Source organism: Pteropus vampyrus, unplaced genomic scaffold (genome assembly GCF_000151845.1).
Source record: "Pteropus vampyrus isolate Shadow unplaced genomic scaffold, Pvam_2.0 Scaffold184, whole genome shotgun sequence".
Classification (NCBI taxonomy): Eukaryota; Metazoa; Chordata; class Mammalia; order Chiroptera; family Pteropodidae; genus Pteropus; species Pteropus vampyrus.
The window spans coordinates 1,749,910-1,767,106 of NW_011888965.1; the positions used below are offsets into that span (position 1 = coordinate 1,749,910).

The following is a 17,197-nucleotide window of genomic DNA, read 5'->3' on the forward strand; positions in this document are numbered from 1 at the left end:
AGTTATTTAAAACGGAACAGCTTTTTTAAACTTTGATAAAAATATTCTTTTGGAATGTCTAAACCCAATAAAAATATTTTTAAAATCCCAGACAGGACTCATTTTATGCAGAAATTTTACAGTATTGTCTATAAAATGATCTCCACTAGAGAGAGAAATAACTGGCTTTAAATATTTGTTCTTATAAAACATTCCTTATCTTACAGATGAGCTCAGTGAAAATGTTGAAGCCTCGTCTCAATAGCATTCTTTTTAAACTCACGTTTGAAGAACACATAAACAACATCAAACCAAGCATCATAGCAGTAACTCTTGCCTGTGAAGAACTGAAGAAAAGTGAAAGCTTTAACAGACTTTTAGAGTTAGTTCTTCTGGTTGGAAACTACATGAACTCAGGCTCAAGAAATGCCCAGTCTCTGGGTTTTAAGATCAACTTCCTTTGTAAGGTAAGATAACATTTTATAATGCTTATTTACAACAATAATTTTGTCTATGAGAGAGGTCACTCTAAATAGCAATAGTACATAAGTCAAAAAAAGTATGTTTTAAAAAGGATGAATTTTATCATATGTGAATTATATCAATTAAAACAGATAGATGAGTTTTCAAGATCTTACTTCAGTAAAAGCTCAATTACTGTGTAGATTCTTTTGCAGTATAGTACTAAACTCAGCTCGTTGAATATTACTGGAGTTTGTAGATCAAGAAAATTTGCTTTCATAAGGCAGATACAATTTTGTATTTCAGTCCTTTTACTTATGTCTCTCCAAAAAGTATTTGAGGAGTGAAATTCGATGAATAGCCAGAAATTTATTTTTGAATGTGCTTTCCTTATTCTACCCTAAGAGAATAACATTCTTTATTGTTAAATAGTGTGTTACTAAACTTATATTAGGTATCTAGTGCATTTCCAAATATTAAAATATCAAGTGACATTTTATTGTTTAATTTGTACTTTTATAATATCATTTTTGAGATTTTAACTTTTGTGGAAAGTAAACAGAAAAAGAGAAGCACACAAGTGCTTGCATATGTCCATTTCTAGACTAGAGCAAGCTACCTTATTCAAGGGAAAGATCTGTCTGTTACAGAGAGAAAACTGAACAGACTGAGATGAAGGCCTGTAAGAAAGCTAGAGACGAAAATAAATCTGAAAACAAGCGGTATATCTTTGACATCTCACCATTCCTTCACATTTTTTTTTTCTCTCACATCTGAAAACATTGCAGAACTTTGCTTAGTTCTTGAAGTACATTATAATGAGAATCTCAAATCTAGCAATGGATAGAATGGATATAAATTTCTTTTCTATTCATGCATTAAATAGATGTGTATTACATATACATGGACAAGCATTTTAATATGTATCAAAAATGATTTGCTCCTGGTAGTTCTAGCTCAGATAGACATAACGAATAATATTTGTAGATAATAGGATATATAATGGAATTGTATTTGCTTACTCCTGATTTATTTCTGTGGGATATAAGGAAAGAGAAAAAGATATCCACATTGCTAAATTCTGTCAAAAAAAAAACATTTTTCTTCCCTCTTCTTGTGATATCAGGGGGCATGTGAAATTATTTGATAAAGCCAGAAAGAATGAGACAATGTTTGTAATAAACTGGACTAAATCATAGCCAGATTTGTAGGATAAAACTAAATATTTAACACTTTTGTATCATATTGCATACCACATACTGAACACTAATAAAGTCGTTTCTTACCAAGATGCTACTCATTTAGAGTATATGCTGTATGCACAGTGAGTGAATCTTGAAGTATTCTTGGTTGATTATAAAAGTATCATTAAAAGAAAATATTAAATTATCAAATTAAAAGAAAATATTAAGAATTTCTATCATATACATATTTCACATTTAATTCAAATAAAATGACATTTAAAACAAAATATCCTAATTTGAATAAATACATACCTTTTTAAGTGTCTTAATTTCACAGCATTCAAATTAATTTCATGAACTAATTTTTTTGAAGCAAGAATGAATAAGTCATTTATACACAGGAACAAAAGATTATATTAATCTCACAGAAGGATTTTATAGTTACATCTCATATTTTGGAGAGAGGCTTCTTCCTGTCATCTACCTGTCAAATGAAAGTTCTTCCACACAACGCTGATCTGACATCTATCACTAGAGGTATGCTCAAAGGATTTGGCATAAAGATTTTTGCCAACTTCAAATAAAATTTAAAAAAAAAATAATCTTGTGAGAAATACTATCAAGTAGTAATAGGTGTTCTAAAAGAGAAAGGAGTGAATGTTTTAAAATCTCCCCCTCCCAATTTTTCAGTAAGATTTTTATCTTCAGGCAAATACTTATTAAAAGAGAGAGAAATACCATATGCATGCATGATATTCACATAATATCTAGGATTAAAAGGATGTTCCTGTAATACAAAGGATTCTGAATAGATGTAAATGTCTAAAATGACAGAAACTTACTGAAGTACATAGAAATAGTTCGCTTAAGTTTGTAATCTGTTCAAATCTGAATTAACTAACTACTGATATATGATTAGCTAGAATTGCTATTAAATTCTAGTTATTTTATAAAAGATTACTTGATTGATTTTTCTTAGTGCTATTTTTTTCTTAAAAATAGCAGGAGGAACTTTCTTTGTAGAATACTGATTATGTTTTTAAAATGATGCCATTTACCCACCTAAATTATTCTAATGATAATTTTCTTTCTCAGTGAATTTAAAACTGCAGTCCACCATTTTTCACAAGAAGCTATAGACTATGTTATAATATTCACCTAGTTAAAAAGGAGCCACGATATAAACAGTTAAACTTACCTGATGTGTCTTGTAATAAAGTAGCATTAAAAATTCGGATGGTCACAATTGGCTCCTATAATATTTGGGAAGAAAAGGAAAACAGATGGGTTAACCGAAATGTCACATATCACTAAAGATATCCTTACTATAAGTACTACCCTCACTACACAATGCTTTGCTAATTTGCAGCAGTGAATTATCACTTTGTGAGTCACCAAACCAGAGTGCTGAACTGTAATAAAAATTGTTTCTGTGCAGATGAGTCCCCCCTGTTAGCTTGGCCCCACTTGCCTGTTGGTTATTAAAATTCTAACCAATAGCAATGTTGCACCTCAGGGTCATTGTTTATGTTTTCAGTATATAATAACATATATAATCTGCATAAAGACAAAACATTTAAAAATACTCAGCACTTCCTAGATAATAAGCTTTGAGGATATATCAGATAAGGATCTTTGTCAGCAACAGAAAATGTCTGATTGAAATAAAAAATGGAATTTATTGAGAGGGTATAATGTAGCTTATCCAGAAACTGAGGAAAGGCTGAAGAATTTGGTCTTTAAAAGAACAGCGACTATGGCAAGTTTGAGAATGCAGGGAGTGGGAACTAATAGAAAGTCTTCTTAGGAAGTTGCCTTTTGGGTGTGTTAGCTCCAACCATTTTTCTCTTTCTTTCCCTGTGTTTCATTCAAATTCTAATTAGAAAGAGAGACTGGCTTAGTGTGGATTACAAGAACATCCCTTGTCCAAGGGAGGACAGATAACCTCCAAGTCAGGGACAGCCTACCAAGATTACCTGTGGTGGAAGATTGGCCATACCCTAAAGGGTGATGTTACCAGAGATGGGGATACCCAAGGGTAGGTGTCAAGTGAAGGGATTTCAGGAAAGCTCAAACAAAGGCAGTACAAAAGAGATGGTTGATAGACCAGGGGGATACAAATAATACAGAAGACAAACAGGAATCTCAAGATGCTTGTGGTGCAGTTGCATAGCCAGGCAGTATACATACAGAGAATTATATAATGTCAGAGGATACACTGTCGAAGATTACAGAAAATTAATGGCCATTGAAATTACTGTTATGGCGCTATCAATTCTAAGACCCACGGTGCCAATTGAGATGAATTATGAGCCTTCATTAGCTGGCCGGCAATTTACTCTCTACCATGCAGGGTTAGAGGAGATCAGCCCTGAGCTCCCAAAAGAAGGCAGCTCATAAAGCCTAGAACCACACCCTGGTTTAATATCAAACATGCAAACAGATTAACCACACCCTAGTTAACATCAAACAAGCAAGCAGATTACAGAAGCAGAAGTTGGCCATTAGCATTTCTTTGCCCCAAACCACACCCTTAACATTACATTGAGATTAGCAGGACTTCAGAGAAGGGTGAGAATTTTTGGTGATGGGCATAGGGAAGGATGGTACTGGTAAATTGGAAGAGAAGGATCTTGAAGGATAGGTAGAATTCACTTATATGAAGGAAAGAAGCCATAACCTTACAAGATGAGCGAACACTGGGCTCAAAAACTACATTTTAGCTTCCATTTTGCTAATTACTAGCAAAATTTTCATGGCTAAGTCACTTTCTCTGAGCTTCAGTTTCCTCATTTGTAAATGAAGAAATACAGTGGCCCTTGTTTATTTTCATAGGGTTGTTTTCAGAGTCACATAAAATGATCTTTGTCAGACTACTTTGAAAAATCATAATATTAAACAGATGGTAGTAGTTCTTTTTAACGATGGTACACAATTATGAACAACCATGTGTTTGAGGATGAATTAGAAAACCATACTTTCTGGAATATGGAGTATATGATAACAAATGATAACAGTGGTAGGCAGGTTATGAAAAGATTTTGAGTTATTTGTATGGATATCTTACCTCCAAAATTATGTCTTTGTTTTTTGAAAATCATTCAGAGCCTATTTCATAACTTATGAAGGCCAAAAAGCTTTTTCTGCTTTGAGTTAATATCTCTTTCACCAATATTATGACTTTCTAGTCATTGTAGTTGAACAGAGAGACATAACAAATTATGATACAGAAGGATGATGTGCTTTTGTACAGATGTGAAATGTGTCATACAAAGAACCTGAAGAAAACATTTAGATTTACTGTGAGGAAAATCTTACTTTAGATATCTTACTTTATCGTTAGGATTGATGTAATAATGTAATTGTGCTACTTTTTCTAAGATTCATCATTTATATAAAGTATGTGTAACATACAAAGGCCTCATTTCCTAGAAGCCCTCACATAGTATTAGTGACAGAATCGTACAGACATCACTCAAAGTATACAAAGGAAAGCATCCATCTCTCCCATAGAAATCATAAGAAGGAATGTGAAATAGGTTCAGTTTCATTGTGAAATAGAAGGTAATTTACCAAACTATATTATTTGTAAGGAAAATGATTGCTGTCTATGGAAGCAAAAATTGGAAATATGTAATCCAAGAGAAAATCTACAGAAGACCTAAGAAAAAAGTCATTATCTAAGTACTCTAAAAATTTCAGTATCTAAGCATTTTTAGCTGAAATGATGTGGATTGTACCCATATAAACTTAGAATCTTAGCATCAGAATATATCGAGACTAGCCTCTTCAGCCTGCAGATGACAAACGTGAAGCTCAGAGATGTGAAATACTTTCGTTAGTGTATTGGTCAGCTTAGGTTGCCATAACAATAACATAGGCTGGTGGCCTAAACAACAGAAATTTATTTTCTCACAATTTTAATTTTAGAGACTTAACAGTCCAAGATCAAGGTGCTAGCCTAGATGGTTTTTGATGAGGGCTCTCTTTATGGCTTGCAGACAGCCATCTTCTTCTTGGGTGTTCACATAGCCTTTTTTCTATTCAGAGAGAGAGAGCTGGAGAATGGGGGGTAGGGGGAAGGAAGAGGAGGAAGAAAGAGAGTTTAAGACAGAGAGATCTGGATATCTGGATGTGGTGTCCCTTCTTCTTCTTATAAGGACACTAATACTGTCAGATTAGGCCCTACCTCTTTGACCTCATTTAACTGTAATTACTTTCCTAAAGGCCTTACCTCTAAATACAGTCACATTGGAAGTTAGGGCTTCAATGCCTGGATTTGGTGGGGGTACACCATTCAGTCAGGTTTATAAAGCTGGATATAGTGACTAACTCTCCTGGTTTGTCCAGGACTGAGGCCTTTACCGAGTTGTGGGACTTTCAGTGCTAAAATTGAGACACTCCCAGGCAAACAGGACAGTTGGTCACTTTAGTTATGAACTTAGAGGTAGGGCCCTGGCCACTAAATTACACTCCATCATTTCCTCTTTGTTTAAAACATGTAACAAATACCTTGCACGTTGTGAGGACAGTTCTATAACTGTCCACATGTTACTATAACAATTTAATTCTCTTTTTTCAAGACTCAACTTGTGGAGTTTGAATGTTTATTTTATTCTACATTATATCCTCAGTGTCTATTGTATATGAAGTCCTCAATAAATTCCTATTGAATGAAAGCCCCACAGTTTGAGTAAATAAAGGATTTGTTGTGAGTGTTTAGCATAAGTGTTAATGTTTTTTAACTGAGAAAATTTAGTTCCTCACAGATGTAAAGGGTGTATTTTTACCAGCAAAACTATCGAATATGCAGTTGTAACACTTTGCTATGGTTTATTTGTAAAAACATAAAATTGTTTTATTTGCTATAAATATAAACCAGCAGTTGATCCTCAAATATGAGTTAATAAATAAATATGGGACTATTTAAAACCAAAGCTCTTTTAGAAAATAACCATTATGGAATATACTGAAAGGCACCATAGGAAAAATCAATAAATCCTGGTCAATAGTCTACACATTTAGTTGATGTGTTTTTATAGTTTATAAAGTGCTTTCCTTGCAATTCAGAGAGGTTAATTATTATTAACCCTATTCTGAAAATTAGAAAACTAAAGCCCAATGAGTTTTTGTGGATTTTCCAAGACTAAAAAGCTACTAAATGTTCAAATTTGGGCTTAAATGTAGGTTTTCTGTGTCTAAAACCTTGAAGCAAACTGCCTCTTGTTGCAGTATAACGGAATGTTTATACATACCTCATTTCGAGGAAGCGTTATAGAACCAACTCTGCCACTTAACAGTGTTCTGAAAATGAGGAAAATCACATATGGATTTTCTTGACTCTGGTAGCTTGTAAAATGTGGAATCTCTCTTTTTAAAAAAAAAATTCTAATTGATTTGGAAGTAATTGTAGGCGTATTAATAGAAAGTTTCTCTTCCTCTAAATAAATTTTATATATCCAGGTAGTAGAGCCTATATATTTGTAAAAAAAAAAAAAAAAAAGCAAAACAAAAACCCAAAAACTAATAATATGAATAGTTACAGAGCTATCACTTGGCTTTGTATGTATAGTCTCTCAGAGCATTTAAGTTTTGTGTAGGTAAGGTTGGCTGCTGTTCTCAGATTATATGAATGAGGATCTACTCTCCAGAGAGATGGTTTACCTGGGATCACTCAGTATCAGAGGCAGAGTTAGAATCCAACTTTTCCTGTGGCTCAAATTGTTTCAGTGGCTCAAGCTATTTTTAGAATTTGATGATCTCTTTTGCTTCACTGAACTATGCTTTTTTCCTGACAGTGTTTAGCATTATTTTAATTTGGGAGAGATGTGGTTGATAATTGACTGAAAAGAAAATTGTTTTGAGGGATATAATTTGTCTTGGAAAAATCCTCTGTAAGGAGAGATGAGACTCCTTACATGGAATGTTAATGGATGGAATGTTAGGTCCTCTTTCCAAACTTTCTTCATTCTCTCTGTGTTTTTTTCTTTTTTTTAACTTTCCATTGTGTGAGGCTATTTGCAGCAGAGTTTCCAGTTGATAATCTCTGAGTCACTGGTTATAATCAGTGATATAAGATCCAATTCTACAACAAAATGCAGAGACACTCATTCATGTTACTTTGCATTTTAAAATGGTATCATGTAATATAGTGACGCACTATATACCATTTGTTCATAATTCATGACTAGTAGACACAAACATTTCAAGTTGAGTTTGTATGTGCCTCATTATATTACACTGAAGCAAAAACATTCATCATTTTTGACCTCTGTAATAACTAATCACTCTAGAATGACATAAGGACAGGATAGCATTCTTAATTTTAAATTATTTCTATTGTTCAGCTTATTTGATGGTTGACCTGTATTTAAGTCCATTGTTTCTTACTGTATTATGTTTAATGGGCTCTCGTCATTAAGAACCACCACTGAATAGTTTCTTGAGCTTAAAGATGAATGTTGCAGTGTTGTGATACTATGCCAGAGGTGACATTTTAGATTCAGTTTCTATAATTGGGTCATGGGTTTTTTTCCCTTGCAGTTCAACATATAAATCAATATACCAAAATTTGTAATTTTCAAACAGCAAGCATTAATATTACTTAAGTCAATAAGTCCAGGAGTGTTTGATTTTATAGAACACTAAACTTCTTTTTTTAAAGAAACAATTCTCTGTGAGATCTTTTAATTCCCATATGTTACTTGTTATATATCTTAAGGCACATATCATTCAGTGCATGCGGATTTGTGCATATAGGCAAATGGTAATATTAAAAGACTCCTTCAGTCATCTAATTTCTCCAGTAATCACAATGCTTGGATACCAGCATTGAAATCCAATCCAGAGTCCTCACCTTCAGTCCCCTTCATGTCATTTAAAATCTGAACAAAACATACCCTTCTTCTGATTTTCTTAATCTTCTTTTAAAATGCAGCCTTCTAAAAGTTGGGAACATATGGTCATGCTCCCTGATTTTGTAATCCCATTAACACACTACCGTGTGCTTTGTCCTTCAGTTAGAAAATCAGCTCTTTTTCTACTTCTAAGATGGAGGATACTCAGTATCTTTATCTGTCTCTATATCTATCTCTTTATCTGTCACTATAGTGTTCTGTATATGCTTAAGTAGAAAGACTTAATAAAGGTAGTGTATGTTTCTGATTTTAGAAGTGCTTTCTTCTAAGATAGCTCTCTCAAGTTTTCCAAATGATCACCATTTTCTAGCTTTGTTCATGTGGAGATGTGTCATATCTTTCTTAGTCTCTGTAACCTACATTATGAAATTGAGATGGTAGAAAAAGCTAACTGCTGTGCCAGCAGGGATAAAACTATATGATCGTGTTGGGCACAGAAATTAACCAGTTTTGTAAATGTACTTCTTCAAACTGGTATAGTTATGAAAGAATATGTCTATCATATTTTCTTTAAAATATATTTTTTAAAAAACTTGAACTCTGATTAAAAGCAACAAACTCACACCTTTACTCTCTTACTTGCCCCTGAAAATACAGAAGTCCCATGAGCTTATTTAAAGATTTTTCTCTAAGTTAAAATATTCATTAATTTATATTCATTGGTGCAAATTAGTCAATTAATACTTTAAATATAACACTTGTTTATTTTCTCAGAATTTGATTACATCTGTTTAGATATTATCACATTTACAACACTATGGGTTGTATGAAAACTTCATTATATGCCCCCATTTTGCAGTTTATTAAATTCTCTAGAGAACAGTAGTTTGTAAATATAATTTGTCTGATGCAGACTCGATTAGTATTCTTTGTCAATACTGACTGCTTTGGAGACATTTTTTTTCTCTCAACATTTTTTTTTTCTGTTTTACTTATATATGTGAAAAATTTCTGTCCTCTATATAGACACGCATATACACACATTCCATGCCTTTAACTGTGATTATTAATATTGTGAAGCCTTGGCTGCTATCCCCAGTATTAACTATGTTATAGTTAAATGTGCTTTTCATATATCCTGATAACTTGCTGTGAGGGGTAATATAGGACACACTTGCCTCTGTACTAGCTGTTCCTAGTTATTGTACTTCCCTATGTAAACACATGACCTTTTCAATATGGAAGACATTCCAATTATTGAAAGTTTTACATTAGGGGAAGGAGCAAGGAAAATGAATTGACAGCCAGACCAAGATAAAAAGTGTGTTTATGCTCGCGTGTGTGTGTGCATGTGTGTGCAGAGAAAGGGAGAGAGGGAGGGAGAGAGAGACAGAGACAGAGAATGAGAATGAGAATAAAGGGCGTGAAAGAAAGAAATAAGCAGGGATGATTTTCAGAATTGATGACCAGAGAGAAACAATTGAATTAAATATTTCTTCTAATACGTAAATTGACAAACTTGTAAAGAGCATTTAAAAAGTCAGAGTAAGAGTTGTCAAATTGTAGTTTTCTGTCTATAATAATTATTAAAATCCCCAAAATACGTATTGTATATGAAACTATAGTGAAGGGTGTAATTTTTTTTCAGTAGGAGACTCATGTGGCTTAGTTTATGACTCATGAAATAAAGATGCATTTCAAGAAAACGAAACGATGAATACTTCTATTTTTTTTTTTTTTAGTTTTAAAAATTTTATACTCATACTGATATAAGAAATAATCAACTGAATGCTGTGCCATAACTGTTCTTGTCCAAGTCATTGTGACTAAACAGTAATACATAGATTTAGCTGTTCCATTGGATAGTATGGCTGGTAGAGAAGAATAATTCTCTAGTTTACAAAAAAATCCTTTTTTTTTTTTTTTTGGTTCTTGTTGAGTTCCCCATATATCAGGGGTGGCAATAAACAATTTCAGCTGTGGAACAGACAAAAAATGATGATTTATGGGACTAGCTGCAGGTCTTACTTGGTTCACCACAAAGAGTATTTCCATAGAGGATTTAAATGAACCCAGCTGGCTTAGTATTCTGCGAATTGCTGTAGTCATTTTCTGAGTTTAATCTTATGACTGATTTTGTAATTCTCACAGTGGGGGAAAGTTGACAACATGAACAGCATTTAGTGAATATAATTAGTAAGTTTGAAAACAAATGCCTTTTTATTCTATGAAAGCTCTGTTTGAAGAGGATTTTTACCCTGTATGAGACTATCGTTCAAAAAATATGGCTACTGTGAGCGAATGTGACCGATCACCTTACAAACTGATTTTCCTGTCAAAGGAAGCCATATTAATGAAAACCTGGCATAACTTTAAAAAAGGGGACTGATAACCATGGAAGAGGGTTTATAAAGCAGCAGTTAATATTCAAATAAAACCGAACATATAATTATCTCTGTGATAATTTTAGAGAATCTAAGAACTATTTATATACAATTGACCCTTGAACAATGTGGGAGTTGAGGGTGCAGACATTTGCAAAGTCGAAAATCTGTGTATAACTTTTGGATCTAATGTTGGTCCTTAGCATCCGTGAACTCAACCAACCATGGATCAAAAGCTGTATCTTTGGTCCGTGGTCAGGAAACTACAGTTAAGAAAGTAAAAATATGGTTTTTGATTTGCAGTTGGTTGAATTCATAGATACAGAACTTACAGATACAAAGGGCCAACTATATTTATTGGAAAAAAAATCCAAGTATAAGTGGATTCTCCCAGTTCAAACCCATGTGGTTCAAGGGTCAGTTGTACATATAAGTCTTTTTTAGCTAGTAATCAATTAGCAAGTTAGCCACATTTATTGAACACTGACTTTCTGTGGAACTCTGTGCTAGCTGCTTTGCCAGTATAAAAAGAAGTAAAACATTCATCTCCAGTCCTTGGGGGCCTTATGAGCTAGCTTCCAGATACAGAACATTGTAATTCAAAAACAAGAGACAGAAAGGGTAATAGGGGAAGCAAGGTAGGATGGGGAGATGGGGGAAGATGACTTTTATATAATAGCACACACAAAATAATATTCTATGCTGCTGTAAATACTGACTATAAGATAATAACATATTCTGTTCATTAATAGCCTATACTGTAAAGGAGTCCCACTTCTTTAGAAAGGAAAAGCACAATATTAGCCCCGTGTCCTTTACAACATGTACCTTACTTCTCTCACTCAAAACAATCACTTAGATTTTGCTTTTTTTGATTTCTGTCATGGGAACAAACACAAAACCTTATTATTTCTGTTTTCTTTTTTTCTAATTTCTTTTTTTATATCTGTATTCTCAGAATACTCTCATTTTTATGCTATAATAAGGGTATTTTTAATACTGCTTCTCATAAATTTCTACCTACTTTCTAGCATAATTGAATGTTGTTATTTTTTTTAATTTTGAACAAAATTAATCAGTACCTGTTCAAAAACAGTAATATAATGGTACTACTGTGTGACCATTTTATGTTTGTACCTTTTCTGGTTCACTAATCGGGTAAAAAAATCAAATAACATTTCTTTGAGTAAGAGGATGTCATGAAATTTTACAGATGAATAAGAATGAAGGAAGTCACTAATGATGTGTACAATGGATCACTCTAAGATCTAAGCAACTTACTATGAGTAAATATAAGCTATTCAAAGGCTATTTAGAGAAAGGAACTTAATCTTAAAATTCAAGCAAATAGCTAGATAATTACATTAAAACAGAGTATTTTACTTGGAAACCTATGCTGAGGGAAATGAAGATTTGGGGGAGAGATGCCGATGCACAATGCCAAAGATTTTTCATCAGTCACAGTCTGGTCCATTCAAATCCCTTTGTGTTTCCAAATTTTAGCATTCATGAAGTATATGAGAAAGACCAGGGTACTCGTCAACTTCTGAAAGCATCCCCTTAGGACTCTCATGTTGTAATTATTTCAGAAATAAAATGTGTTCATGACCAAGAGAGATTTGAAATTAACTTGTAATTTTTAGAAATAACTTTACCAAAGTATAACTGACATATAAACAAATTCACTCATTTTTGAGTGTACAGTTTGATAAATTTTATTTGTATATAGTTGTGTAGCCTTCACTGCAACTAAGATATGGAACAGTTCCATCAACCTGTACAGTTTCCTCATAACCTTTTACAATCAGGACCCACTCCCAGCTCTAGGCAAGTACTCATTTGCTCTCTGTCACTATAGTTTTGCCTTTTATCTAGAATTTTATATGAATGTAATTGTCCAGTAATGTAGCCTTTTGTGTTACTTTGTGTTTGGTATGAGTTTCACCTAGCATAGTATATCAGTAGTTCATTTTTATTGCTGAATAATATTCCATTGTATGGATATATCACATTTGTTTCCATTCATCAACTGATGGACATTTGGTTTGTTCCTATTTTTTGGCTGTTACAAATAATGCTACTGTTACTATTCATGTACAAGCCATAGATTTTATTTATCTTGGATAACTACCTAGGAGTGGGACAGCAGGGTCATATGGAAAGTATAGATTTAATTTTAAAAAATACTGTTCTCCAAAGTGTTTCTACCATTTTACATTCACACCGACAATTAAAATAAATTAAACCACAATGAGATACCATTTTATAACCATGAAATTAGCAAAAATTTTAAATTCTGATAGTATCAGATATGAGTCGGAATATGTGTCAAAGAGAACTGCTGGTGAGACTGTACCTTGGTACCTCTATTTTGTAAGATAATTTGGTACTATTTAGATATGTTAAAGATACAATATCCAGAAATGCCACTTCCTCATATATTTTCTAGATGTATTCTTACATAAGGATTCTGGAGATATGTATAATGATCACAGCATCAAAGGATACTATCAGCAGAGTAAAAAGGCAGCCCATCCTCGGCAACAACAAAAACAGACATCCTAATTCAAAAATGGGCAAAAGATTTTAATGGACATTTCTCTAAATAAAATGGCCATGAAAAGATGCTTAATGTCGCTAATAATTAGGGAAATGCAAATCAAAACAACAATGAAATGCTACTTCATATCCATTAGGATGGCTACTATTTAAAAACAAAACAAAAAGTGTTAGTGAGGATATGAAAAAATTGGAACCCTTGTACATTGCTAGTGTGAATGTAAAATGGTCCAGCCATTTTAGAAAATGGTAAGGTGGTTACTCAAAAAATTAAGCATAAGATTACCACATAATGCAGCATTCCACTTCTGGATATGTACATAAAATAAATGAAAGCAGGGATTTGAGCAGATTATTTGCATACCATATTTATAGCAGCATTTTTTACAATAGCCGAAGGTGAGAGCAACCCGAGTATCCATCGACAGATAACTGGATAAACAAAATGTGCTATGTACATGCAATGGATTATTATTCAGCCTTTAAGTAGAAGGAAATTTTTGTACATTCTATAATATCTATGAACCTTGAAGTCATGATGCTAAGTGAAATAATCCAGACGTAGGAGGACAAATATTGTATGATCTCACTTACATGAGTTACCTATAATAGTCAAATTCACAGAGAAAGAAAATAGAGTAGTGGGTGCCAGGGGCCGTGGGGGGAGTGGGGAATTGAGAATTATTATTTAATGGGTACAGTTTCAGTATGAGATGATGGAAAAGTTCTGGAGATATACAGTGTTGATGGTGGTACAATGTGGATGTACTTAATGCCACTTAACTGTACACTTAAAATGGTTTAAATGGTAAATTTTATTTTACATATATTTTACTGTAATAAAGGAATGTTCACAGTAGTTTTATCTGTAATAATATCAGTAGTAGTGACCCCCCCAAAAAAAAAAATGAAAACCAGATCATGGAAATATTCAACAGGAGACTATAACTAAAATTATTTATATTCACATGGTAGAATAGTATATAGTAGTACAAATGAATGAATGGGTATAGCTATAAACATCAGCGTAATTATATAACTCACCCCTAAATAGCTGCTGCTCAAATTCTAGTTATACTTTAGCAATATTACCTGCCTTAGACCTTCAGAGTTGTTCTTAAATAAAGAACAACTTTATTGGTTGTTCTAAAACCACCAATGTTGAATCACCAAATGACATTTATTTACAGTATATATACATAGCAAGATCAGTTCTTTATACTCTTTTGCTCTTTTGGTGGTGATGATAATCTTTAAAGCTATATACAGGGAAAAAAAAACAACAACAAAACTATTCCATCCATTCTCAAACTTCATGTATATAAAACAGTTTTGTTAAGTAAAATACTCATGACAATAAAAAAAAAAGTTTTAGTTAAATGCTTAAACCATTTCTGAGAAGAAACCACTTAACACCTTACATATATTCATGCTTGCAAAATACAAACTATTTCTATACCAATTTAAAATCATTTGATTTTTGTTAAAATTATTCTCAGGGGGAATTTCTATTTGGTAAGCCTAGTATAGACAGGTTGATTACCCTAGAGTGCTGGAAAGTACCAGACCAGCTTTTCTTTTTAAAGCATAAACATAATTCATTAATTCTTTCTGGCCTTTCCTAAAATAAGTACAAATGGTTGTTGATTTGCCACTGGTCCCAGCTATTTCAGGCTAATGCACATATGCAGGGAATTCTCCTTGAATAAATGGAGCTAGAAGGGAAAATGCTGAGAGGTGGAGCAGGAAGAGCAGGAAAGCAAAATTTGTCTTCTCTGGAAAACTAACACCCACGGATGCCCTGCTGGGAACAAAGGTGACAATTGAGATGAATCCTTATGCCATTTCATGTTGTCATGGTTTCAAGTTTAAGCTCTCCTTTTACAGATTGCTACCATAAATTAAGCTAACAAGTGTAAAACTCTTCAATGCTTGACTTTTACACATTTAATATCATCTGTTCCCTTTTTGTTGGAAAAAACATTAAAATACCAACATCAAGAGTATAAAAAAGGGACAATCAAACCCACATAAAGAATTAAGACATCTTTCAACTGTAAATGACATTTGGCTGAATTCATGTCAGCCCTGGTCATGTAGCGCCCAGAAAAACATTTTTTAGTAACAGATTTAGAAATAAAACTGGGAAAGCAGTATTAAACCTGGCTAGTCATAGCTACAGAGCTAATGTCTTTATGGTAATTGCAATCCTTAAAAATACATTATCTTTTTCAATGTTATTGCAGTATGTGGTGGTATTGAAGAAAGCAATACTTTGTAAACAACCCTTGGCAGAGAGCACAGAACTTAATTTTGCTTAAATAAAGGAGACTAACATTAGAATTCATGTGTTGTATCAAGACTGGCAAGCAATAGTAGTTGTTTTGATATATGCACTGGAGCATTCATGATTGCTTAAATATTAACTGTTCCATGAACATATGAATATAATAGGGAAAAAAGAAACCATGATTAGGGAAAAATTTTACTAAGAGAAATGAAGTTGAATTATCTGATCATATTGGTAGTGTAGATGGGTTTATTCCAATGATTTAACCAGATTCCTTCACTGCATTTTACTGTCTCCTTTCTTTTCAAGGACAATCCGGTATAAATGTATATCATGCAGTGTCGCTATCTGTCAAAACTCTTTCCTTGACACAGATTAGGCAATTACGGTTTTTCCTGAGAACAGGATCTGTTGATAAATTTGCTGAGTTTCATATGGCCATCTGTATAACCACTAAGGGGGAATGAGGAGAGGGTTCTGAAAGGCCTTCTTTCAGATGCAATCTATGGATATGGACTTTTATCTCATGTTAACGTTTTCATACACTTTAAAGGTAGACCTGCTTAAATATGTCCTGAAACTTTGCCTTTAGTAATATCTACACTGTTTTACTACTACCTTTCTCCCGTTCTTTATATGAAAATCAGTTTAGTCTCTGGTAAATGTTGATTCTACAGCAATTTGTACGAGAAAACCTGATGTTTCTCCTGCATGTTCTTTTCTGGAAGACAACATTTTCCTGCAGCTGGCTGGATATTTGCTTCTTTACTGATGTTGATAATTCTCTGGGCCACTCTGCAAGTTGGGTGTAACATTGCTTTAGGTAGGGGCATAAGGTCCACGGCTTTGTCCCTATATAATGTCCGGTAATGCATGAACACATTCTCACTCTTGGAACCTCAACTCCAAATGGGGTTGCCAACACAGGAAATGCATCATCAGACACAGTGTGCCTGTGTTATATAGGTCAGGATGATGCCTTCTCTTTTTGCCCTCTTTTTCTTTACATTCACCCACTGTGTTCTGATCTCTCTAGGTTCATATGAATAAACCCTTTTTGTCATCTGAGTTGACATGTCTGTCTCCTTAAAGCCAGTACACGCTGACCCTGACGTAAGGGGCATTGAAATACATTTGCACTGCAAGACTTTTATGGAAAGCATTGAAACTTGTTGTCTGCAACTAAAATTTGGTATTCTCATTAAAAAATCTTGAGTAAATATTTAAGCAACAATTCAGATTTGCCAGTCAGAAGTGAGTCTGCAGCTTGAGTTAGAGTTGGGAGGCATGAATGATTTGCTGAGTTATCTAGTCCATCACTATGCTAATACACAGTAGACAAGACATACTACAGCATCATGTAAGTAATTTCAATATAGTTTTAGGTGAAGGAGAGGGAAAGTTTTGAAGACTTATGAACAATCTATCTAGACTCTTCACAGCATGGAGCATATTGCTTGGGTCTTCTACTCTTGGATAAGT

General features: G+C 33.4%; 1 protein-coding gene across 1 annotated transcript in view; it reads left to right on the top strand.

The window, feature by feature from the left end:
• The window catches only part of DIAPH2 (diaphanous related formin 2), a 791,459-nt gene that overhangs the window by 384,984 nt on the left and 389,278 nt on the right, over positions 1–17,197 (top strand). Inside the window, exon 19 of the mRNA XM_011371113.2 lies at positions 207–446. Coding sequence (XP_011369415.1) covers positions 207–446 — 240 coding nt within the window. The remainder of the gene's footprint in view (positions 1–206; positions 447–17,197) is intronic.